The sequence below is a fragment of the Heptranchias perlo genome, chromosome 18 (assembly GCF_035084215.1).
Source record: "Heptranchias perlo isolate sHepPer1 chromosome 18, sHepPer1.hap1, whole genome shotgun sequence".
NCBI lineage: Eukaryota > Metazoa > Chordata > Chondrichthyes > Hexanchiformes > Hexanchidae > Heptranchias > Heptranchias perlo.
In genome coordinates, this window is record NC_090342.1 from 5,922,740 (window position 1) to 5,947,142 (window position 24,403).

The window sequence follows — 24,403 nt, forward strand, 5'->3', positions numbered from 1 at the left end:
CCAATTTCTTTTTAGTGATTTAAACTTTCCAGATGTACACCTATATCATCTATCCAGTATTAAAAAAGAAACATCTGCATGCAAAACACGACTTCCAGTTGTCACATCTTTTTATAAATTCTAATGTCCACATTTATTGTAAGATTTCCCCCCATGTAAACTCATCATTCTAATTCGATAGTCTGATCCCCAGATTGCACAGTCTGGCCATGGGTTCCCACAATTCTTTGAAAATGTTTCCTGAAAAATTCTTTTCGAGGTAATTTTTTCCCCAGTAACTGAAATTTCTAATGTCCAAAATAAGGGTTGAAACAGAATTCTTTTAAAAATAGAAAAATTACATTTGTCCATTGAATTGTCTTTTGTGTCTTTTCATTAAAGTTTTCACTTGAAGGCCTCGGTCTCTTCCAAAAGCCTGGGGTTCGAGTTGATATTTTTGCCCAGAGCTGTGATGCCGTGAGCAGAATTTGGATTGTGCAGTCGGAGCATGTACAGAATATTTAATTTCCCAGGATGCGTCAGTACCGTTCAGTCATCTGGACTGAGGAATATTTCTTTTTACCACTAGCAAGTCCTCCTCAGTTCCTTTAGAAAATTATTTGAAGGAAAGCTAGATTTTAAAAATTCTAAAGGTTTATTCGGATAAAATTCAGAGGCTGGGCCGTTTTTTGTCTGCTTACCACCTCGTTCATGCTGGGAAACAGAGCAGTAGGCGGACAATTTAAAAAAAAAAAAATCTACTGCTGTTCAGGGCCCGCCAGGCTTGATTTTCGAGTGGGCTTCGAAATGTGCTCCTGCCTTGAAACAGGTGGGAACCTGATCAAAGTGTTTAAATTGGGGCCCTGTGCTGGTTGTAGGACCCCTAACACAATGGGTTGAGTGTGCAGCGTGCACTGCACACTGAACAGCCAAACCCAGGGTTGTCAAACTCAATTTACGTGCTGGGCCGGGATCCAAACGGGTGCGAAACGGGTGCAATGTCGACCAATTTCTGGGCGCGAAGTCCTGCACCTAATCTGCATCAGCGCCGTGGCCACCGCCATATTGGTCCTCACTGTTTTTAGACGTTCCTGGCGGCCACCTGAATTCAGCGTCGGATCAATTTAAATATTGCAAAGAAGCTTCCTGCGCCTGCTTCAGGACCCTTGTGCAAAAATGCGTGGAGCATGCACTGTGCAAGCTCCGATTAGTTTTTCCAGTTCGACAGCGACCTAAACTGCTGTCCTGAAAGGGATCAGGGGAGGCCGCTCCGGAAACATTGCAGGTAAGTTTTCGGAATGATTTTTGTGGGGCCAGGAAGAGCGTTCATTCACGCCCCCACCTCCCAACCCCGGGAATTGTCTCTCCCCCGCTTTAAGTGCACATTTCCATCTCTGTTCCGGAAAGGAACTGTCGAATTCCCTGCCACCCACCCCCGCACCCTCCCACCCCCCGCCAAATCGGCGAGCTGTCTGTCGATGTTCGAAGATCACTGGCACCTTGCCAATATTATGCAGATGAGGCCTGACCGTGAAAATAGTTCGGGCCGCTCACCAGTGCCGTTAGGCGGGCAGTGCAAGCGCTCAGCCCATCTTATGCATGATGTGCGCTATATATGAAATTCGCCCCTAGTGTGTGTGTGTGTGTGTGTGTGAAAAAATGACGGTGTTTTCATTACACACCTGTTGTAGCTTTAGTTGCATGTTCCATAAAGTGTATTTTATATTTCATTTAAAAAGACAGAGAGAGAGATATAGACAGTGAGTGAGAGAGAGAGATTCTTTCCTCATTCTTATTTGATTTCTTTTTGGAAAAACAAAGCTTCTTTGAGGGAAACAGATAGGAAGGGAGTGTAGAAGAGGGAAAGGGAAGAGGAAACAGATTGAGAGTGAGGGGTTACCAAGCCTCTCACCATCCACCTCTGGGGAGAGTTAGCCGGATTGGATGGGAGTGGATAGAAGGTTAAAGGTGAGGTTAATAATACTGAAGAAAATGGTAGTGAAGGATACAGGCGTTCCGCAGGTAGTGATGGGAGTGAAGGGGCGGTAGGAAGAGGAGGGTGTAGTGGAAAGGTGATGGGGTACGGATGTGATGGTAGCCAAGGGGTGGGGGACGCACATGTGATTGGGGAGGGGTGACGGAAAGGGAGCCACTGGGGGCCCCCTTCTTCCCCACGACCTTCACTCTGAGTGCAGCCTGCAGCCGCTGGTAGCTCCGTTCTCTGCCACAACGTGCCATGCTATGCCACCCGCCACTTACCAAGGAAAAGGAAAGAAGAAAAAGACAGGGCGCAAAGCAGAGAGGACCGAGAGAAAGAGAGAGAGAGGGAATTAAGGAGAGAGAGCAGAAGAGAAGAAAAAGAGAGAGACAGAGGCAGAAGAGACAGGGAGAGAAAGAGCAAAATGAACACAGCAGAGACAAGTAAAAGAGACCATTTTCTCTATGTGCAATGCCACTGGGGATTTGCTAATACATTAAAAACATGTGTCTGCGTGCACTTCCTAACTTCTTCCATTATAAATTCCTATGTTCACATTTGTAATGGAAGCTGCCTATGTAAACGTGTCACGCTGTAATTACACCCTCCTCCCCCGTCCCTACGGCGCCCCCAATAAAGGCCCTTAAATTCCGGGAGGCCTCCTTCGCTGGTGGAAGTGCATCAGAGTGAAACTCCCAGCCACCATTCGAGGAAGACACAGAAGTGCGGAGGCACGATCATTAACATTCGCTGGTAAGTGGCGCCCGTCACCTTCCTCCCGCTGGTCAACGCAGGAGTGGCCCACAACCCGCCCCAAAACGAGGACCCAGGGGCCCTTCACGGGCCAAAGGAAAAAAAAGGGCCGCCTTCTTTTCTTTGACCTTCAGCAAACTAAGGGAGTCAAAATACAGGGGACAGGAGTTCCACTGAGGCCTGTGATGGACAGAATTCCCAGGACGGCATGTGGACTTTCCTTGACACAGCCCCTTGAGACATGGAGGGGAAATGGACAGAAGACGCTGTCCGCTCCTCCCTGGGTCCGAAATTTAGGGTGGAAGTTTAATAAGGTGGAAACGTAGAATTATAGTACGAAACAGCATAGTAGGAGGCCATTCGGCCCATCATGCCTGTGCCGGCTCTTTGAAGGAGCTATCCAATTAGTCCCACTCCCCTGCCCTTTCCCCATTGCCCTGAAAACCTATTGAAATTGGGTTTCGCCCAAAGTCCAGCTCTCCTGGTTGACGAAGCCCCCACTCTTCACCCACTCTGATGTCTGGAATCTCAGGCAACCGGGCCTGTCGGTCCATCTTTCAATCACTTCGCCCTGCTTAGCTGGCTGTGGCTGGGTGTCGCAAAGACATTGCTCCCTCCCCTCCCGTGACGGGCGGCCTCAGCCGCGCCGAAACCCCACGGGGGCGTCCGTCTAAACCAATAACCGTGGGATTTGCACGGGTGTCGGAAATCCTCCCCTGCAACACTTCCAACCGGGCAGTAACTGTGGCGGGGGGGCTTCTCTGCCCAAACCACACACAAAGAAAAACCTTCCACTCAAGCCTGCGGCAGGCTCCGTTCTGGGAGTCAGGGGGCGGAGAAGATCACGAGCAAATGGAAGCAGGAGGCAGCGCACTGCGCCCTTTGCCCTGGCACAGGACCCTCAGGAGTCAACGCCCTAGAAGCGGTAAGTGTTAACGCCGAGCTGCTCCGGCAGCGCGCACTCAGGGCTATCTTACCGCCGCGATCGACCAGCCGAAGGCTCTGCATCGCCCAGAAACGCTAAAATGCGACCGAACGAAACTTACTTTTTGTCTGGCTCCGTGAGAGACGTCAAAGCAAATCGAGCATAGCCGTGGCAGATAAATTTTAGCAACCACACCAAATATGTGAAAAATGTCAAAAGGCAGAAGCAGGATACTTGGGTTACCCACAAGTGGGAACTTTGAAATTGTTCTATGCACAGGGCGCTCATTTTGGAGCACTTGCAGTTATTGTTATAACCTTTCAATGGCTTGAAATGTAGCAGAAGTTCAGCTAGAACTCTGCAGTAGGGTGTACACGTTTGTATTTAAATGAAAATACTGCAAAGACAGAAAGGACTTGCATTTATATAGCGCCTTTTCACATCCTCAGGAGGTTCCAAAGCGCTTTGCAGCTAATTAAGTACTTTTTGAAGTGTAGTCACTGTTGTAATGCAGGAAACGCAGCAGCCAATTTGCACACAGCAAGATCCCACAATCAGCAATGAGGTACGTGACCAGATAATCTGTTGGAGTGATGTTGGTTGAGGGATAAATGTTGGCCAGGACACCGGGGAGAACTCCCCTTCTCTTCTTCAAAATAATGCTGTGGGATCTTTTACATTCACCTGAGAGGGCAGACGGGGCCTCAGTTTAACGTCTCATCCGAAAGACGGCACCTCCCACGGTGCAGCACTCCCTCGGTACTGCATTGGGAGTGTCGGCCTGGATTTTGTACTCAAGTCTCTGGAGTGGGACTTGAACCCACGACCTTCTGACTCAGAAGCGAGAGTGTTAGCTATTAAGAATAGCAAGTGAGGGCGGGAGGTGAATTGGTACAAGCAGCGAGTATTACTTTGCCGAAAGCAGGTTGGAGTGAATTTGTGGCCCCTATATTTTTGGTACGGTATAGCTTTTATATCCACAATTATTCAACGTCTCTCGGCAGACTTCTATTGGCACATAATCAATGAGAGTTCAACTGAGTATCTACAAGACCCCACTGAACTATAAATAAAAGTTACCTTCTAATAATTCTCCCCACCAATCCTCATCAGAATCATGTCCTACATAAAGCTTACTGTCCCCCCTTCTCTCCCAACTTTCCCATCTTGGGCCCACGTTGGTTGACATAGTCAGTTTCTTCCTCAGATACAGCTCTCACCCCTTTTAATATTGGTATCAGTAACCCCGTCTCAAAAAGATCGCTCTTGACTGCGCCATTTTCTTAAACTAATTCTTTATCTCCAATCTGCTCTTTCAAAGTCCTTGAATAAGTCATTGCTACCCAACCATGCTCTCGCCACTCCATCTTCAATCCCTTCACTAGTTTCTGACTGGCTCACAGCACCAAGTCACCAATGACAACCCCCATTACTGTGACCACTGTCCCTCCCCGTCCTTTTTGACTTTTTTGCCACCTTTAACGCCACTTTTTTCCACCACTCTGCTCCGCTCCACCATAAGCTCCAGTGGCAACCTGCTCAAAATGATTCCACTCCACCCTGTCCCAGCGCAGTCTCTGCACCCCCAACAAAATGGTTCCCCCTCCTGTGTCCCAGCGCTCCTCTCTTGGTCTGATCCAATTTGTCATTTGCACATACACCCTCAGCAACACCAACCTTAAGCGCAGGGTCAGCTTCCAAATGTATGCAGAGAACACCCAACTCTACCCCTGTGCTACCATTGTTCACTCAAGGAGGGTAACTTTAACTTTTATCGCAGGGCGAAAAACGGATGATAGCGTATCGGCCGCCCATTTTACACCCCACCCAATTTTATTTTCCGTTGATGAGAAAATATTATAGCCTGGGCCTTTATTTTCCCCACTGGAGGAGGGATATATCACCACCTCCCAAACCCACCACCTCCACCACCTAGAAAGACAAGGGCAGCAGACGCACAGGAACGCCATCACCTCTAAGTTCCCCTCCAAGTCACACACCATCCCGGCTTGGACATGTATCGGCCGTTCCTTCATCGTCTCTGGGTCAAAATCCTGGAACTCCTATTTAACAGCACTGTGAGAGCTCCTTCACCACACGGACTGCAACGGTTCAAGAAGATGCCACCTTCTTCACCACCACCTTCTCAAGGGCAACTAGGGATGGGCAATAAATGCCGGCCTTGCTAGTGATGCCCATATCCCAAAGAATGAATTAAAAAATATAAACATAAATATATATATATATATATATATATCCACTGGGTAAAGGGGTTGGCCCGTCTGCTCCGGGCATCCAGTGTTCCTATGGAGGCATTTAAACTTTAAATAATCCAGGCTATAATGATAAATGTTTTTCAGCCATCGCTGGGCACTCTGCATAAAAGCAGAAAGCACCCACCCTATCACTGAGTTTCCACACCATTGAATCAGTACCAGTAACCTCACCCCCCCATCACATTAGTTAATGTTCATTAGTTGGCCTCTCCAGCCTTTACCAGGTAGTCCGCTGGCTGGGAGGGGAGGGGAGGGTGGTGCAGTGGGGTGGGAGGGAGAGGTTGGGGTTTGGCTACGGCAGGCTTTAAAGACCCATCACAGCACAGGGTGGCAAGTGGCCTGTGTGCTGCAGCCTGTTCCGATGCTCCAAGGCGCTATTCGAAGAGATACAGAGAGTTCTCCCAGTGTCCTGGCCAACATTTATCCCTCAATCTATCACAAAATCGATTGGCTGGTCGGTCATCTCACTGCTGTTTGGGGGATTTTACAGTGCCCAAATTTATTGCCCTGTTTTCCAACATTGCAATAGTGGGTAGGTTGCAAAAATAAAACCGACTGCATGCGAACAATTCAGAGATGTAAATGCAGGTTGGTCTTCTTTTAGCATGAGCTCAGCTTCACATCTTATTCTAAGCACAGCACCTCTGACAGTGCAACACTCCCTCAGTAGCACACTGAAGTATCAGACTAGATTATAGGCTCACACCTGGGGTGGGACTTGAACCCATGACCATGTAATTCAGAGGCGAGAGGGATTCCAATTGAGCCACAGCTGATACTCCAAACGAAAACAAACTGGAGCCTTGTCTATTGTTTCCTGGTTACTGATTCCCTGAGTAATATGTCCAATTCTAGGAAGGATGTCAAGGCCTTGGAGAAGGTGCAGAAGAGATTTACTAGAACGGTACCAGGGATGAGGGACTTTTTTTTTTATTCGTTCATGGGATGTGGGCGTCGTTGGCGAGGCCGGCATTTATTGCCCATCCCTGATTGCTCTTGAGAAGGTGGTGGTGAGCCGCCTTCTTGAACCGCTGCAGTCCGTGTGGTGAAGGTTCTCCCACAGTGCTGTTAGGAAGGGAGTTCCAGGATTTTGACCCAGTGACGATGAAGGAACGGCGATATATTTCCAAGTCGGGATGGTGTGTGACTTGGAGGCGAACGTGCAGGTGGTGCTGTTCCCATGTACCTGCTGCCCTTGTGCGTCTAGGTGGTAGAGGTCGCGGGTTTGGGAGGTGCTGTTGAAGAAGCCTTGGCGAGTTGCTGCAGTGCATCCTGTGGATGGTACACACTGCAGCCACAGTGCGCCAGTGGTGAAGGGAGTGAATGTTTAGGGTGGTGGATGGAGTGCCAATCAAGCGGGCTGCTTTGTCCTTTGACTTCAGTTATGTGGAGAGATGAGAAAGGCTGGGGTTGTTCTCCTTACAGCAGAGAAGGTTAAGGGGAGATGTAATAGATGTGCTCAAAATTATGAGGGGTTTTGATAGAGTAAATCAGGAGAAACTGTTTCCACTGGCAGAAGGTTCAGTAAACAGAGGACACAGATTTAAGATAATTGGCAAAAGATCCAGAGGCGAAATGAGGAAACATTTTTAACGCAGTGAGTTGTTAGGATCTGGAATGCACTGCCTGAAAGGGCAGTGGAAGCAGATTCAATAGTGAATGTCAAAAGGGAATTGGATAAATACTTGAAAAGGAAAAATTTGCAGGGCTATGGGGAAAGGGCAGAGTAGTGGGACTAATTGAATCGCTCTTTCAAGGAGCCGGCACAGGAATGATGGGCCGAATGGCCTCCTTCTGTGCTCTATGAATCTCTCCTGTGGTTTAATCTTTCCTGAAATTTTGATTTATTTCCACTTAATGAGAATTGCCTATCGGATGTTATGAATGGAGCTTCAAAGGCGATACGAACCACAACATCCTTGTAACCACTTTAAAATTGTTATTGTAATAGACTAATAACTTAAGAAGGAAAAACGATGCTACGGAAGTTTGCTGGTTTTCCCTTTGAAATACCAGCCGTGGGATCATCACACGGATACTGTGCACAGACAGAAACTATTAATTCAAATCTTATGCTGCAGTTTCATTATTGTACACACACAAACATACACATATACACATACACACATACACATATACACAAACATACACACATACACACACACATATACACATACACACATACACACACACCCCCCCACACAAACACACACAAACACACACACCCACCCACACAAACACACACCCCCGCCCACACAAACACACACCCCCACCCACACAAACACACACACCCCCACCCACACAAACACACACCCCCACCCACACAAACACACACCCCCACCCACACAAACACACACCCCCGCCCACACAAACACACACACCCCCACCCACACAAACACACACCCCCACCCACACAAACACACACCCCCACCCACACAAACACACACCCCCACCCACACAAACACACACCCCCACCCACACAAACACACACACCCCCGCCCACACAAACACACACACCCCCACCCACACAAACACACACCCCCGCCCACACAAACACACACACCCCCACCCACACAAACACACACCCCCACCCACACAAACACACACCCCCGCCCACACAAACACACACACCCCCGCCCACACAAACACACACCCCCACCCACACAAACACACACCCCCACCCACACAAACACACACCCCCGCCCACACAAACACACACACCCCCACCCACACAAACACACACACCCCCACCCACACAAACACACACACCCCCACCCACACAAACACACACCCCCACCCACACAAACACACACACCCCCACCCACACAAACACACACACCCCCACCCACACAAACACACACCCCCACCCACACAAACACACCCCCCCCGCCCACCACAAACACACTTACACTGCCTCTCATGAGTGAAACGCTGTGAATTTGACCTCTTAAATCACCTCCCCCAGTCCTACAACCCTCCAAGAACTCTGCGTTCCTCCAAAACTCTGGTCCACCATTCCTCCTTTAAGACAAAACCTATCACTTTGACTAAGCTTTTGATCACCTGTCCTGATGTCTCCTTTGTCAAGTACTTTTGTTGGATAACGCTCCTGCGAAGCGTCTTGGGACGTTTAAGGCGCTATATAAATGCAAGTTGTTGTTATAATACAACACGTTGCCTTAAAAAGCCCAGTCCCTCTGTTGGCTCCTAATGAGTGCCCAAACCATACAGGACGAGGAAGGGCTCATGTTCTGTACTGAAGTTAGCTAAAGCAGCAATACAGTTGGACTGGGGAGCGGAGAAGAGAAAATAAAAATCATTATGGGCTCACAGTCCTCACTGTAGTCTAAACAACCCCTGCTGGAAGTGTATGGATGTCCAATAAGGACAAGGCCATTTTGACTTTGATTCTCTGTGTTCAAATCCCTCCATGGCCTCACCCCTCCCTTCCTCCGTTGCCTCCTCCAGCCCTACAACCCTCCGAGATCTCTGTGTTCTTCCAACTCTGGCCTCTTGGGTGTCCCACACTTCCTTCGTCCCACCATTGACGGCCGTGCCTTCGGCCACCTAGGCCCTCAGCTCTGGGAGTCCATCCCTAAACCTCTCCGCCTTTAAGACCCTCCTTAAAACCTACCTCTTTGACCAAGGCGATCACCTGTCCTAATATCTCCTTATGCGGCTCGGTGTCAAACTTTGTCTGATAATCGCTCCTGTGAAGCGCCTTGGGACGTTTTACTACGTTAAAGGCGCTGTATGAATGCAAGTTGTTGTTACCCCCTTCACTTCCCCCTCCCGAGTCATACCACCTGTCAACACTCATGACCAAAGCTCACAGAAGGGTATTGATCACGAGTGGGAGGCACTGAGCATCACCTGGGGAACAACAGGGTGACAGAGGGTTGGTATCTACATGAAGGGCAGGGGGCAAAAAAAACAGTGAACATAACAAAGCTTCCAAAAGTAACAATGAAGCCATGACAAAACTACACAGGGATATCGATATTTGACAGCTAATAATCAGCACAATCAGTCTGATTGTGATATCTCCAAATCTTATCAAAAAACAAACCCAGAAAGACTCAAAAGTGAGGCAATGAGGGGTGAATTCTGCTCTGTAACGCAAATGGCTTACTGTGCAGTCAGGAGTTCGATAAGTGACTGTCCACTGACCGCCAACCAGCATCTTACAAACGGTAATCATTAATGTTCACCCGGGAGGGAAGTGGGGAGTTGGGGGGGAGGGATATCCAGGGAGACATTTAAAAGAAATATTTATCATGAAGTGAGAGAGACGTGGCCAACAGTGTCAGACTTTCTCCGGACTCGGCTGCCAGCCCATTCAGCTCGACTAGTACAGCACAGGTACCTAACCAGCCCTGCCAGCTCCTTATAAACTAGGTGACTGCATCGATTTGTATTCTGCACACGGGCGCAGTGAGAAAGATCATTAACTGCGCCTCACTGCTCCCCATTACACCTCCGTTTCTGGGACGCAGCAAATAAATTTGATGAGCACAAAATCATGAACTGAGTGTCGGCCCTCCCAACGAACGGCGGCCCTTTCAAATTCACCTCCCTTCGCATTTCTCTTCTTCTGCATTTTCAATGAAATTTTATTTCCCCCCCCCCACCACCGAAAGGAATTTTGAGACGGAAGAAATGAAATCTTTCTTCACCCAGTCTAAATATCAAGTGTTGGAAGGTCAGCTACAACGCGACTTAAATCCAGAGATTTCGGGACTCAGGCCCAAGAATGTGCTTTTATTCAAAAACCGCCCTTCCCACACCAGTGCGATGTGCCCACTCTCTCTTGTCTTGGATTGAAGCTGCCCATTAGTGCTGCATTTCAGGCCATTTTGTGCCTTCGGCCTCCCACACCCACTTGGTGCTAAGTCTGACTCCCCGTGGCGGAGGAGACTTGCGTCCATTCAGTCTGGGCTGGATTCCGGCCAAGGCGGAAATAAGCAACAACCAAGCTCGTTTGCCAAACATTCAAACTAGCACCATGCTCAGCCCTGCTGCACTTGTGAAGCGAAATTAACAAAGAAGACTTGCATTCATATAGCGTCTTTCACATCCCAAAGCACTTTGCAGCTAATGAAGTACTGTTCAATTGTAGTCGCTGTTCTAATGCAGGAAACGCGACAGCCAATTTGTGCACAGCAAGATCCCACAAACAGCAACATGATAATGACCAGATAAACTGTTTTTTTTTAGTGGTGTTGGTTGAGAAACGAATACGGGCAAGGACCCTGGGGAGAACTCGCCTGCTTTTCTTTGAAATAGTGCTGTGGGATCTTTGACGTCCACCTGAGAGAGCAGGCGGGGCTTCAGTTTAACACCTCAGCCGAAAGGCAGTACCTCTAGACAGTGCAGCACCCCCTCAGTACTACACTGGAGCATCAGCCTAGATTTTATTTTCAAGTCTCTTGGAGTTAGGTCTTGAACCCATGACCTTCTAAGTGAGAGGTGGGAGTGCTACCCACTGAGCCACAGCTGACACCTGGTCGATAGTACTTAGCATCACATTCCTACACTAGAACAGTGACTGCACTTCAAAAAATACTTCATTGGTTGTGAAGCATTTTGGGACATCCTGAGGTCGTGAAAGGCTCTATAGAAATGCAAGTTCCTTCCTATAAATTACTTACACTTGAGCACATTTTCACGTCATTTGCAATTTTAAGAACAGTTCCGTTGCGTCCTCATCCATATCAGTAATTAAAAAATGAACATCAATCTTCCCAACACAGAGCCTCCTGGATCTCCACTCATGACCAGGCTTCATTCAGATCCACTCCCATTGAGGACCACTCTCTGCCTGAAGGATTTCAACCAGTTACCCACGTAAGATTATATCTGTCCAATAATCGCACATTATCGATGTGCAGTCCCCATCACTTAAAGCGGGTGTGTTCACGCGAACGGGATTTGCCCGCTATATGCGATTTAACGGGGCAGCGCTGTTACCGTACTCTACTCTATAAGAAGAATGTTCCTTCTGTGCAACGACCACCTTGCCCAGTTGTTTCCAGTTCCACTCTGATCTGTAGCTTTATTTAAACTGCAGCCAGTGCTCAGTACAAACCATGACCCCTCCCCCTGCACCACTTAGGGTAAGAAGAGCTTGAGTACACAAAAGGTAATGGAACATTAACGAGGTGTTATTTACTTACTTATCATAGTATCACAGTAGGTACAGCACAGGAGGAGGTCATTCGGCCCATCGTGCCTGTGCTGGCTCTTTGAAAGAGCTATCCAATTCGTCCCATTCCCCTGCTCATTCCCCATAGCCCAGTAAATGTTTTCCCTTCAAGTATTTATCCAATTCCCTTTTGAAAGTTATCATTGAATCTGTTTCCACCACCCTGTCAGACAGTACATTCCAGATCATAAAAACTCACTGCGTGAAAAAATGTTCTGCCGATCACCTTAAATCTGTGTCCTCTGGTTACCGACCCTTCCGCCACTGGAAACAGTTTCGCCTTATTTACTCCGTCAAAACCGTTCATGATTTTGAACACCTCTATTAAATCTCCCCTTAACTTTTTCTGCTCTAAGGAGAACAGTCCCAGCTTCTCCAGCCTCTCCACATAACTGAAGTCCCTCAACCCTGGCACCATTCTAGTAAATCTCCTCTGCACCCTCTCTGAGGCCTTCACATCCTTCCTAAAGTGTGGTGCCCAGAATTGAACACAATGCTCCAGCTGAGGCCTAACCAGTGTTTTATAAAGGTTTAGCATAACTTCCTTGCTTTTGTACTCTATGCCTCTATTAATAAAGTCCAGGATCTGTTATGCTTTTTTAACAGCCTTCTCAACTTGCCCTGCCACCTTCAAAGATTTGTGTATGTGAACCCCCAGGTCTCTCTGTTCCTGCACCCCTTTTAAAATTGTACCATTTAGTTTTTATTGCCTCTCCTCATTCTTCCTACCAAAATGCATCACTTCACACTTCTCGGCATTAAATTTCATATTTCACCAGTCTGTCAATGTCCTCCTGAAGACTGTTACTATCCTCCACATTGTTTATTACATGTCCGAGTTTCATGTCATCTGCAAACTTTGAAATTGTACCCTGTATACCCAAGTCTTGTTCATTAATATATATCAAAAAGAGCAGTGGTCCTAATACTGACCGCTGGGGAACGCCACTGTATATTTCCCTCCAGTCTGACAAACAACCGTTCACCACTACTCTCTGCTTTCTGTCCCTTAGCCAATTTTGCATCCACGCTGCCATTGTCCCTTTCATCCCATTGGCTTTAATTTTGCCAACAAGTCTATTATGTGGCATTTTATCAAATGCGTTTTGAAAGTCCATGTACACAACATCAACCGCACTATCCTCATTAACCGTCTCTGTTATTTCAACAAAGAACTCAAGCAAGTTAGTCAAACACAATCTTCCTTTAACAAATCCGTGCTGACTTTCATTTATTAGCCCATACTTTTCCAAGTGTCAATTAATTTTGTCCCGGATTATTGTCTCTAAAAGTTTCCCCACCACTGACGTTAGGCTGACTGGCCTGTAATCGCCAGGTTTATCCCTCTCCCCTTTTTTGAACAGGGATGTAATGTTTGCAATCCTCCAGTCCTCTGGCACCATCCCCTTATCTAAAGAGGATTGGAATATTGTGGCCTGAGCCTCTGCAATTTCCTCCCTTACTTCCCTCAGTAACCGAGGATGAATCACATCCGGACCCGGGTGACTTTTCTACTTTGAGCACTGCCAATCTTCTAAGTGCCTCCTCTTTATTTTTATCCTATCCAATATCGCTACTCCCTCCTCCTTTATTGCTACAATGGCAGCATCCTCTTCTCTAGTGAAGACAAATGTGAAGTATTCATTTAGTACCTCAGCCATGCCCTCTCCCTCCACAAGAAGATCTCCTTTTTTGTCCCAAATTGGTCCCATCCTTGCTTTGATTACCCTTTTACTATTTATATGTTTATAAAAGACTTTTAGATTCCCTTTTACGTTAGCTGCTAATCTATTCTCAGACTCTCTCTTTGCCCCTCTTATTCCCTTTTCAGATCTTCTCTGTGCTTTCTGTATTCAGCCTGGTTCTCTACTGTATTATGAACCTTACATTCGTCATAAGCCTCCTTTTATCTGTTTCATTTTAATCTCTATGTCGTTAGTCATCCAGGGAGCTCTAGTTTTGGCTGCTCTTCCTTTCCCCCTCGTAGGAATGCGTCTACTCTGTACCCGAACCAACTCCCCCTTGAAGGCCTCCCATTGCTCAATTACTGTTTTGCCCACCAATTTTTGATTCCAATCCACCTGGGCAAGATCCCTTTTTAACTCACTGAAATTAGCCTTCCTGCAGTGAAGCCTTTTCACATTTGCTTGTTCCTTGTCCTTTTGCACAAGTATTCTAAACCTAATGATATTATGATCACTGTTCCCCAAATGCTCCCCCATTTCATTCCCCAGAACTAGATCCAGCACCATTTCCTTCCTGGTTGGGCTGGAAACACACTGTTCCAGAATGTTCTCTGGAACATATTTCAGGAATTCCTTTCCCTCTTTGCCCTTTACACCGTTACTATCCCAGTTTATATTGGGATAATTGAAGTCCCCCATTATCACTACTCTATAGTTCTTGCATCTTTCTGTAATCTGCCTGCAAATTTGCTCCTTTATCTCCTTCCCTCTATTTGGTGGCCTATAGTATACACCCAGTAGTGTAATAGTTCCTCTATTGTTCCTTAATTCTAACCAAATAGATTCTGTCTTTGACCCTCAACTCCATCATCCCTTTCCAGTGCTACAATAGTTTCTTTGATCAATACTGCCACCCCCCACCCCCTCCTTTCTTTCCTTCCCTATTTTTACTGAATATCTTATAGTCAGGACTATTAAGTACCCAATCCTCCCCTTCTTTGAGGAAGGTCTGTTATTTCCACTATGTCATAGGCCCATGTGGCAACTTGTGTCCGCAGCTCACCAACCTTATTTACCACACCATGTGCATTTACGCACATGCACTCCAATCTCATCTTATTCAGCCTCGCATTTGTCCCCTGTCTGATCCCTCCTATTCCTGAACTATTCTTTACTCTAGTGCTACTTGTCCCTCCCAGTCCTCTGTGCACCTTGTTTCTCCTCTCTAATGTTTCATCCTGGTGCCCACCCCCCCTGCCAAATTAGTTTAAACCCTCCCCCACATCACTAGTTAACCTCCCCGCGAGGACATTGGTCCCAGCTCTGTTGAGGTGCAACCCATCCATCTTGAACAGATCCCTCCTGCCCCAGAACTGATCCCAATGCCTCAGGAATCTGAAGCCCTCCCTCCTGCACCATGTCTCCAGCCACACTTGTCTTATCCTATACTCACTCGTGCATAATCCAGAGATTACTACCTTTGAGGTCCTGCTTGTTAACTTCCTCCCTAGCTCCTGAAATTCTGACTGCAGGACCTCGACCCTTTTCCTTCCAATGTCATTGGTTCCCACATGGACCACGACTTCTGGCTGTTCTCCTTCCCCCCTGAAAATGTTCTGCCCCCTCTCAGTGATGTCCTTTACCCTGGCACCAGGGAGGTAACACACCATGCGGGCCTCACAACAGCGGTTGCAGAAACGCCTGTCAATCCCCCCGACTATCCAATCCCCTATAACAACTGCATCTCTTTTGCCCCCCTGTGCAGCCGAGTCTCCCACGGTGCCGTGGATTTGCTCCATGTTATGTTTGTTCTTGCAATCAGTGCACCTTAACAAGGGGCAAACTAGTGAGTAAGCACAGCTGTTTCTCCCCAAAACAAACGGAGCACTTAAGACGCTGTAACCTGCAACTTTGAAATTGACGTTAGTGCAAATGATTAATGGTTATTGCCTTTTGGTCGGTATAAGCAACTGCCCGATTTAAACATGGACATTTGAAGCGGTGGGGACTATAGTACTTTATTGACGGCTTTCTCAAAATCCAAATATAGCACCATGATCACCACGCTGGACACTTCCTTGTAGAACTCAATCAGGTTAGTGAGGCTGGATCTAGATTTCCTGAAGTTATACTGCCAATCTCTAACGCTCAGTAAAAGTGTCAGCCGAGGCTTGGTTGGCACTCTCGCCTCTCGAGCCTAAATGGTTGTGGGTTCACAGCCCCACTCCAGAGACTTGATCGCATCGTCCAGGCTAACACTTCAGTGCAGTACGGAGGGAGTGCTGCACTGTTGGAGGTGCCATCTTTCAAATAAGATGTTAAGCTGATGGCCATAAAAGACCCCATGGCACTATTTGAATTAATATGGTACACACCAGTAAATCAGGCACTCTATTGCAATTTCTAGACTCTCCTCCACAGATAAATCAAGGCTAGCTTCTTCCTATGCAATAAGTAGTTTAATGCCATTGATTCTGCACTGTACGCTGCTGTTATATGTTTTGCCTAAGAGACGTCATCCGGCCCGATCTGCATATTTAAAGGAGGACTCGCTTCTTTCCTGCAGGCGTCCTGTGCGCCTGCTCAAAAGAGTAGGTTTATGTCAGGACACGGTGGGAAAGCAGCGGGATCAGAGGAGGGGGGTTAAGTGACTCCCATTATTCTAACTGCACCGCCCCCCCCACCCCGCCCACCACAGCCCGGTTTCCGGCAGGTGGGTGACAGTTAAAATCAGGACCATGGTGATTTGGCCCATGACAATTCTTGCTGGTGACACATTTTCATTTGGACGCGTGATGTAATTTGCATAACCCCGCTATTTTCACTTCCAGTGCTTTGCTTGCTGCATTCTCGCTAACGTCTCTCTATTAGCTACTACATTCCTTCATACCCATTCATACCCTGCCCTCGTATTGTTCACGACTCACCTTCCCGCTCTTCTTTTTAAGTCGTGCAACTTCTTCTGTATCTCCAGCCAGGCCCTCTGAGTAGTTCTGAGGCCCTAGTTCGTTCTTTGAGCAGCATGAGGCCGCAGTTTTTGGAAGCCCACCTGCCTCACCAAAAGATCTGCTCGCATTTCTCCGTAGCAGAGGTTTACCAACAGGGCTAGGGTACCGTTCGCAAATCGGGATTGTCTCTCTCCTTACTCAGCCATTTTCCACAAGAACTGCACGCTCCACAGCTAGATTAACGGACACTTACGTCACTTAGCTATCGGAGGAGGGTTGGAGGATGGTGACTGCAGGCGCGTCACGATTGGCTGTTAGTTCTTCCACTTGCCTCCAACAAAACCGCCTTCATGGGAGAGCGCCAACTCTCGTAGTTTGTTATTTCTGAGGTGAAACGGGGGGGGGGCTCCTCCCTGTTTTTTTCTTAAAAATTAAAGATGATGTTGGGTCCAGTGCGGCCACAGCCAGCAGAGGAGAAACGTGTGTGGGCCAAATAGAGGGGCCATTGTGCCTTCCCTTCACACATGGCTGTACGCCCAGCAAACACCGTCAGTGCATACAGGCAAACCACAGTGACATCAGGCATGGAGCGCCCATAGGTATGTCCAAAATGTGAGGCTACAAGCGAAACAAAAATGGCATTGTCTTCCTGAACTGCCAATGCTCCCAATCGTATCGCCTCAGTCTTTCTGAAACAAGAATCCCGTTGGAACGGATGTAATTCTTTGCACACGCCTGCTTTGAGAAAGCAAATAATTGACTTTTTCTGTACGTTTGCACAACACACAGCCGTGGCTCAGTGGGTAGCACACGCGCCTCTGAGTCAGAAAGTCATGAGATCAAGTCCCACTCCAGAGGCTTAAGCACAAAATCCAGGCTGACACTCCCAATGCAGGAAAAGGGAGTGCTGTACTGTCGGAGATACCGTCTTTGGGATGAGACATTAAACTTGAGGCCCTGTCTGCTCTCTCAGGTGGACGTAAAAGATCCCATGGCACAATTTGAAGAGCAGCAGGTGAGCTTTAACATAAGAAATAGGAGCAGGAGTAGGCCATCCAGCCCCTCGAGCCTGCTCTGCCATTCAATAAGATCATGGCTGATCTTCAACCTCAACTCCACTTTCCCACAATTCACTTAGAGTCAAAAAATCTATTAATCTCAGTCTTGAATATATTCAATGACTGAACATCCACAGCCCTCTGGGGTAGAGAGTTCCAAAGATTCACCACCCTCTGAGTGAAGAAATTCCTCCTCATCTCAGTCTCAAATGGCTGACCCCTAATCCTGAAATTATGCCCCCTAATTCTAGACTCTCCAGCCAGGGAAATCAGCATCTACCCTATCAAGCCCTCTCAAAATTTTATACATTCCAATGAAATCACCTCTCATTCTTCCAAACTCCAGAGTATATAGGTCCATTCTACTCAATCTCTCATCTTTTATTTTCTCTGGTGTCCTGGCCAATATTTATTATAGAATCATAGAAGTTTACAACATGGAAACAGGCCCTTCGGCCCAACATGTCCATGTCGCCCAGTTTATACCACTAAGCTAGTCCCAATTGCCTGCACTTGGCCCATATCCCTCTATACCCATCTTACCCATGTAACTGTCCAAATGCTTTTTAAAAGACAAAATTGTACCCGCCTCTACTACTGCCTCTGGCAGCTCGTTCCAGACACTCACCACCCTTTGAGTGAAAAAATTGCCCCTCTGGACCCTTTTGTATCTCTCCCCTCTCACCTTAAATCTATGCCCCCTCGTTATAGACTCCCCTACCTTTGGGAAAAGATTTTGACTATCTACCTTATCTATGTCCCTCATTATTTTATAGACTTCTATAAGATCACCCCTAAACCTCCTACTCTCCAGGGAAAAAAGTCTCAGTCTATCCAACCTCTCCCTATAAGTCAAACCATCAAGTCCCGGTAGCATCCTAGTAAGTCATCCCTCAACCAACGCCACTAAAACAAGTGATCTGGTCATTATCACATTGCTGTTTGCGGGATCTTGCTGTGCGCAAATTGGCTGCCGCGTTTCCCTACATTACAACAGGGACCACACTTCAAAAAGTAATTCATTGACTATAAAGCGCTTTGGGACGTCCTGAGGTCGCGAAAGGTGCTTTATAAATACAAGTAGCTCTGGAAGGCAGAGTTAAAGGAACTATTCGGAAGGGGTTTACCTCTCTCGTTGCCGGCTGCATATTGTGGGGGCTTGTTCTTGTCGATGCTGTTGAAACTCTGACTCCGCCTGTTCAAGTTGTTGGCTCCTTGGACCTTGCCTGCAGCTGACACCCTGGAGGGCCCCGGGAGCCTGCAAGGCAATGGAAGCGTCAGAAAGCTGGGCGGCAGGCAGCGAGGTGACGATGTACGTTCGGACCCACTGCGTGGACCGTTTGCTTCCCTCCCACCTGCCAGCCTCATTACAATCGCTCACTCGCCCTCTTACGCTACCCACCTCCCTCCGACACACCAGTCACTGTCTGTTCTGGGTCCGCATTGGTGCGTCTGCTCAACAAAGATGCTTCCCGACTCAGCTCTGTTCCAATATCAACAAGAGTATGAGGCCTTTTCTGATCGGTTAATGTTTACCTCCTGATGCCCTCCCCCCTCTCCCCTCCCCCCACAACATTTTCTAATCACTGTGCAAACAGTAAGGTGCAGTGTGACTCTCTGGGGCCTTAACTACTCGTGTTTAAAAAAAAAATCGGCAAATTCGGGTTCAAAACTCTTCCCGCAGACTTATCCTTCCTGTGACAGTATTTGCATTTGAATTAAAAAAAGAAACTAAAAATCGCAGAGGCTGATTTTTTTTTTTAATTAAGAGCAGCCTGAGAGACGGGCACTGGCAATTTCAATTATTCCAAGCGGCTTCCGCGCCTTTTTAAGGTTCCATTCGCACTATAACTGCAGCAAAAGGATCTGCTGATCGGGTTATATATGAAGAGAGGTGGGAAGAGGTCAGGTGGGGGCATAAAAGCCGGCATCGACCAGTTGGGCCGAGTGGCCTGTTTCTGTGCTGCAGAACTCGATGTGACTCGATGAAAGCAGCCATGCTTCACACCAGCGGACAGTTAAAGTGCAAATGCAGCCTGGCCACGAGTCTGAGCTCGGCCCAATGGGGAGTGAAACTTCCGGGGGGCGCGGGGTGCGGGGTGGTGTCTCGGTTCACAGACGGTTCAAACCTTGACAACCGATGAACGCTCCACTGGGGAGGGGGGTGGTTACATAGAATTACGTGGAATTTACAGCACAGAAAGAGGCCATTCGGCCCAACTGGTCCATGCCAGTGTTTATGCTCCCACCCCTACTTCATCTCACCCTATCAGCATATCCTTCTATTCCTTCCTCCCTCACATGTTCATCTAGCTTTCCCTTAAATGTATCTATGCTATTCGCCTCAACTACTCCTTGTGGTAGCGAGTTCCACATTCTAACCACCCCCAGGGTTAAGAAGTTTCTCCTGAATTACCTATTGGATTTATTAGTGACTATCCTATATTTATGCCCCCTATTCATTTGAAATCTATGGCACATTTTTCCTTAAAAACTCCTGACTGTTTCAAAGGAAATATACAGTAAGTTTCTCACCTCACCTCTGTTTAAGGGCATCTCAGCCCTCGGACATTTTTGTAGCTAAGATACAAACAAGTAGGGTGGCACAGTGAGCCGGGCACAGTCCTTTCACCTCTCCACCAATTGAGTTCAATTTTAACCCAGACTGACCAGGCCAAAGACTACTCCCTCTCTATTAAAGGGTCTTAAGTACAATAGGTTGGGGCTAACTCTCCCACCAGATCCCAAGGGGTGGCAAGTCCACAGCTCGTTGAGCACTAATGCAGTGATTTCATAATGACAGGCCGCATCTGGAGTAACTGCGTTCAGTTCTGGGCGCTGCACCTCAGGAAGGACTTAATGGCCTTGGAGGGGGTGCAGCGCAGATTCACCAGAATGATACCGGGGGTCAAAGGGTTAAACTATGAGGCGAGATTACATAAACTAGGCTTGTGTTCCCTGGAATACAGAAGGATAAGGGGTGATTCGATTGAGGTTTTTAGAGTAGACAGAGGGAAACTTTTTCTGCTGGTGGGGGAGTCCAGGACAGGGGGACATAACCTTAAAGTCAGAGCCAGGACATTCAGGAGAGAAGTCAGGAAACACTTCTTCACGCAAAGGGCGGTAGAAGTGTGGAACTCTCTCCCACAAAAAGCAGTAGATGCCAGCTCAATAAAATCTGAGATGGATAGATTTCTGCTAGCCAAGGGTATTAAGGGATATGGAGCCAAGGTGGGTAAATTGAGTCAGGATACAGATCAGCCATGATCCCAGTGAATGGTAGAACAAGCTCTAGGGGCTGAATGGCCTACTCCTGTTTCTATGTTCCTATGAATGATACTGGGGCTTAAAGGGTTAAATTACGAGGACTGGTTGCATAGACTAGGCTTGTATTCCCTTGAGTATAGGGGATTAAGGGGTGATCTAATTGAGATGTTTAAGATGATTAAAAGATTTGATAGGGTAGATAGAGAGAGAAAATATTTCCTCTGGTGGGGAGAGTCCAGAACAAGTGGGGCATAACCTTAAAATTAGAGCTAGGCCGTTCAGGGGTGATGTCAGGAAGCACTTCTTCACACAAAGGGGGGTGGGAATCTGGAACTCTCTCCCCCAAAAAGCTGTTGAGGCTGGGGGTCAATTGAAAAATTCAAAACTGAGATTGATAGATTTTTGTTAGGCAAAGGGTATTAAGGGTTAGGGAACCAAGGCGGGTAGATGGAGTTAAGATACAGATCGGCCATGATCTAATTGAATGGCAGAACAGGCTCGAGGGGCTGAATGGCCTCCTCCCATTCCTGTGTTCCTTCCCATGTTCCTATGATGGACAGTTTGGGAAATCGGGATGTCACTCTGTACATCCGGAGCTTATGTTTTGAAGTAAAGTACAGTTTTGTGGTGTGCCAGACTTTGACATTGGAATCATTTCATGCTGTCACTTAGCAGTGTGAGAAAAAAAGAGAATTTGTTAAACAGTTTCCAGACCCAGAGCCATCGTTCCTCGCACAGTGAAAAGGCCCAGTAAAGAGGATGTTGGAACATCTCAGAGCAGAAAGCAGCATCACATGAACTTTAAAAAAAAATCCCTTATAAAAACAAAAAAATAATTTTAAATAACCTCACGATCAGGGAAGCAGAACTTGTGATCGGTGCCAAAACGTTAATCAATAAGGCTTCTCCATTTTAAGTTACTGAGCTGCACGTTTGCTTTTGATTCACAGGGACACAAATTAAGGTGTAACTTATTGAAATTCCACAGAGGTTCTCCCTGATCTCCCACTGGGGGACCGGCAGGAACCTCCCGAGATATTATGATGTAAGCAGGCGTCTCGCCAGTCTCTTGCTGAAGTTACCTTGAGAGATTCTCGGCGGAATTTCCAGGCCATTATGTCCCAAGCACGGGAACTGTACAGGAATTAATTCCATGCCCTGTCATTCACAGTGGCATGCTGCCACCTTCTGAATACTTAAGGGCATGGCACAGTGCAAAGCTCAGCACTTTGTAAAGGGATAATTGTCTTTTAAGGAGTCACAGGGCATGTGTCCATATCAGAGACTGTAGCACATCATCAAGAAGTTTACTGTAATCTAATCTAGACTTAAGAGTACTTATTTCTCTTTATCTCGTTCACCCTCTCTCTTTCTTTCTTTATCTCTCTCTTTCTCTTGATCTCTCGCTCTCTATCTCTCTCTTTATCGTTCTCTCTTTCTCTTTATCTCTCGTCTCTCTTTATCTCTCGTCTCCCTTTATCTCTCCCTGGTCTGGAGCACAGTTGTGATGTTTAACTGCTAACTTCTCCTGTGCCTTTAAGGCCACAGTTTTAAAAAGGCAAATTGAAGTCATTGTAGCCTCTGATAAACTGCAGAGGCCAATCGGAGAGAAGTAGTGAATTTCAGACTGCGGGGTCAGATAATTGGCTGTTATTTTTCTCCTTAACATTGTATTGCATCTGTAACAAAGTGAGATTATCTGGTGTGTGATGGGCACACTCTCTACCAGGCTTCACATTTAGAAACAGTTATGCCTTGGCAAAATATTTCAAAAGATTTAAAACATGTGCTTTTTCTTCCCTTCTCACCCTTTCGCTCCTTTATGTCCAATTGGATCGTAGTGACATGTGAGTAGGCATCTGCCAACACTGTCCTAGACCTGACTACCATGCAGAGCAGGAGAATGGAGAGCACCGACTTGCCCTCTGCCCGCCCCTCTTCCACCTTCCCAAACCGTTAAACTTGTGGCAAATCGGGGGGGCGGGGGGGGGGGGGGGGTCAGACCTGCCTCCACGGGGCATTTTTCAGGAATTCAATGCAGATTCAATATTCGCTTTCAAAAGGAAATTGGATAAACACTTGAAGGGGGAAAAATTTGCGGGGCTGTTGGGGAAAGAGCAGTGGGGGGGTGGGGGTGGGGGGGGGGTAGTGGGACTAACTGGACAGCTCTTTCAAAGAGCCGGCACAGGCACGACGGGCCGAATGGCCTCCTTCTGCGCTGTATGATTCTATGAATTTTCAGGGGCATAATTCAGCGCGACTTCTTAAAGCGGTGAGCAGTGCAATCTTGAGTTGGGCTTACCGTTTGCAAGCCGGATATCAACTCGATGTTACTCCAGGCAAGAATCTGAACTCACTGGGGAGAAAACTGTGTTTAAAATTATGGCGTGTGAAAACAAAAAAAAAACTTGGATCGGACTGGGATTTGATCTGAGCAAGTGAGGGGGGGGTGGGGTTCCAGTTTAGAGCGCAGGTCGAGCAGTTATTTTAAGAGTTACCATGTAGTTGTTTAATAACACCTTCCTGTGGAGCATTAATCACCCTCCGAGGTCTCATTTGTCATTTAATTGTTGGTATTTAGAGCTGGTTACTGAGGTCTGTGCAGCTGGGCACTCTGAATGCAGGCTGACCTCACCGGCGAACTAACAACCCAAGCAACCTCCAGTTCCTGGAAGAATGCGCCTGCACAGATCCAGGAATCTGCTTGGTCCGTCTCTAACTTAATTCGACAGACTTTTCCGCACAATGACAGACACTGGATGAGGATGTGTGTGTGTCACGCTGGGTTATACATACACAACAGGATATGATTAAGCACAGCTTTAAAACGACATGACACAGACACGCTGACTCAGTAATATCTTTTGAGATGAGGCAATGTTCAATCTGTTTTACTCTTTCCCCTCCTCATAACGATGTCCGTTTTAACCATTCTGGCAGGCCGATTTCCACCCATTTTAAGTTTAACATGATTACAAATGTCCTTCGGATTCAAATAGCAAACCTTAATTATCCTCAGAATCTGAACCTCAAATTGTACTGAATCATATATTTAAACGATGAAGTATTTGTCTGCCACGTGTATAGTGTTGCCAACCCTCCAGCATTGCCTTGGAGTTTCCAGAAATTAAAGACTAATCTCCAGGACGCTGCTGTGAGTGACTCCAAGAGAAAAATTACAGGGCCGTTAAAAAAAAAATGTCTTTGAACACTTTTGCCTATTAGTTATAAAAATATCAGACATGGGGGAGAAAAGGCCATTTGACTGATGGCCAAGAATCATCCAATCAGGTGACAAAGAGTCTATTCACTTTCCTATTGGTCGTGGG

The 24,403-nt window shown here is 47.1% G+C and overlaps 1 protein-coding gene across 1 annotated transcript in view; it reads right to left on the reverse strand.

Annotated features, from left to right (window-relative positions):
• nav3 (neuron navigator 3) overlaps positions 1-24,403 on the reverse strand; it is a 247,403-nt gene that overhangs the window by 200,843 nt on the left and 22,157 nt on the right. The window contains exon 6 of the mRNA XM_067999283.1: positions 18,935-19,065. Within this exon, the coding sequence (XP_067855384.1) occupies positions 18,935-19,065 (131 nt within the window). The remainder of the gene's footprint in view (positions 1-18,934; positions 19,066-24,403) is intronic.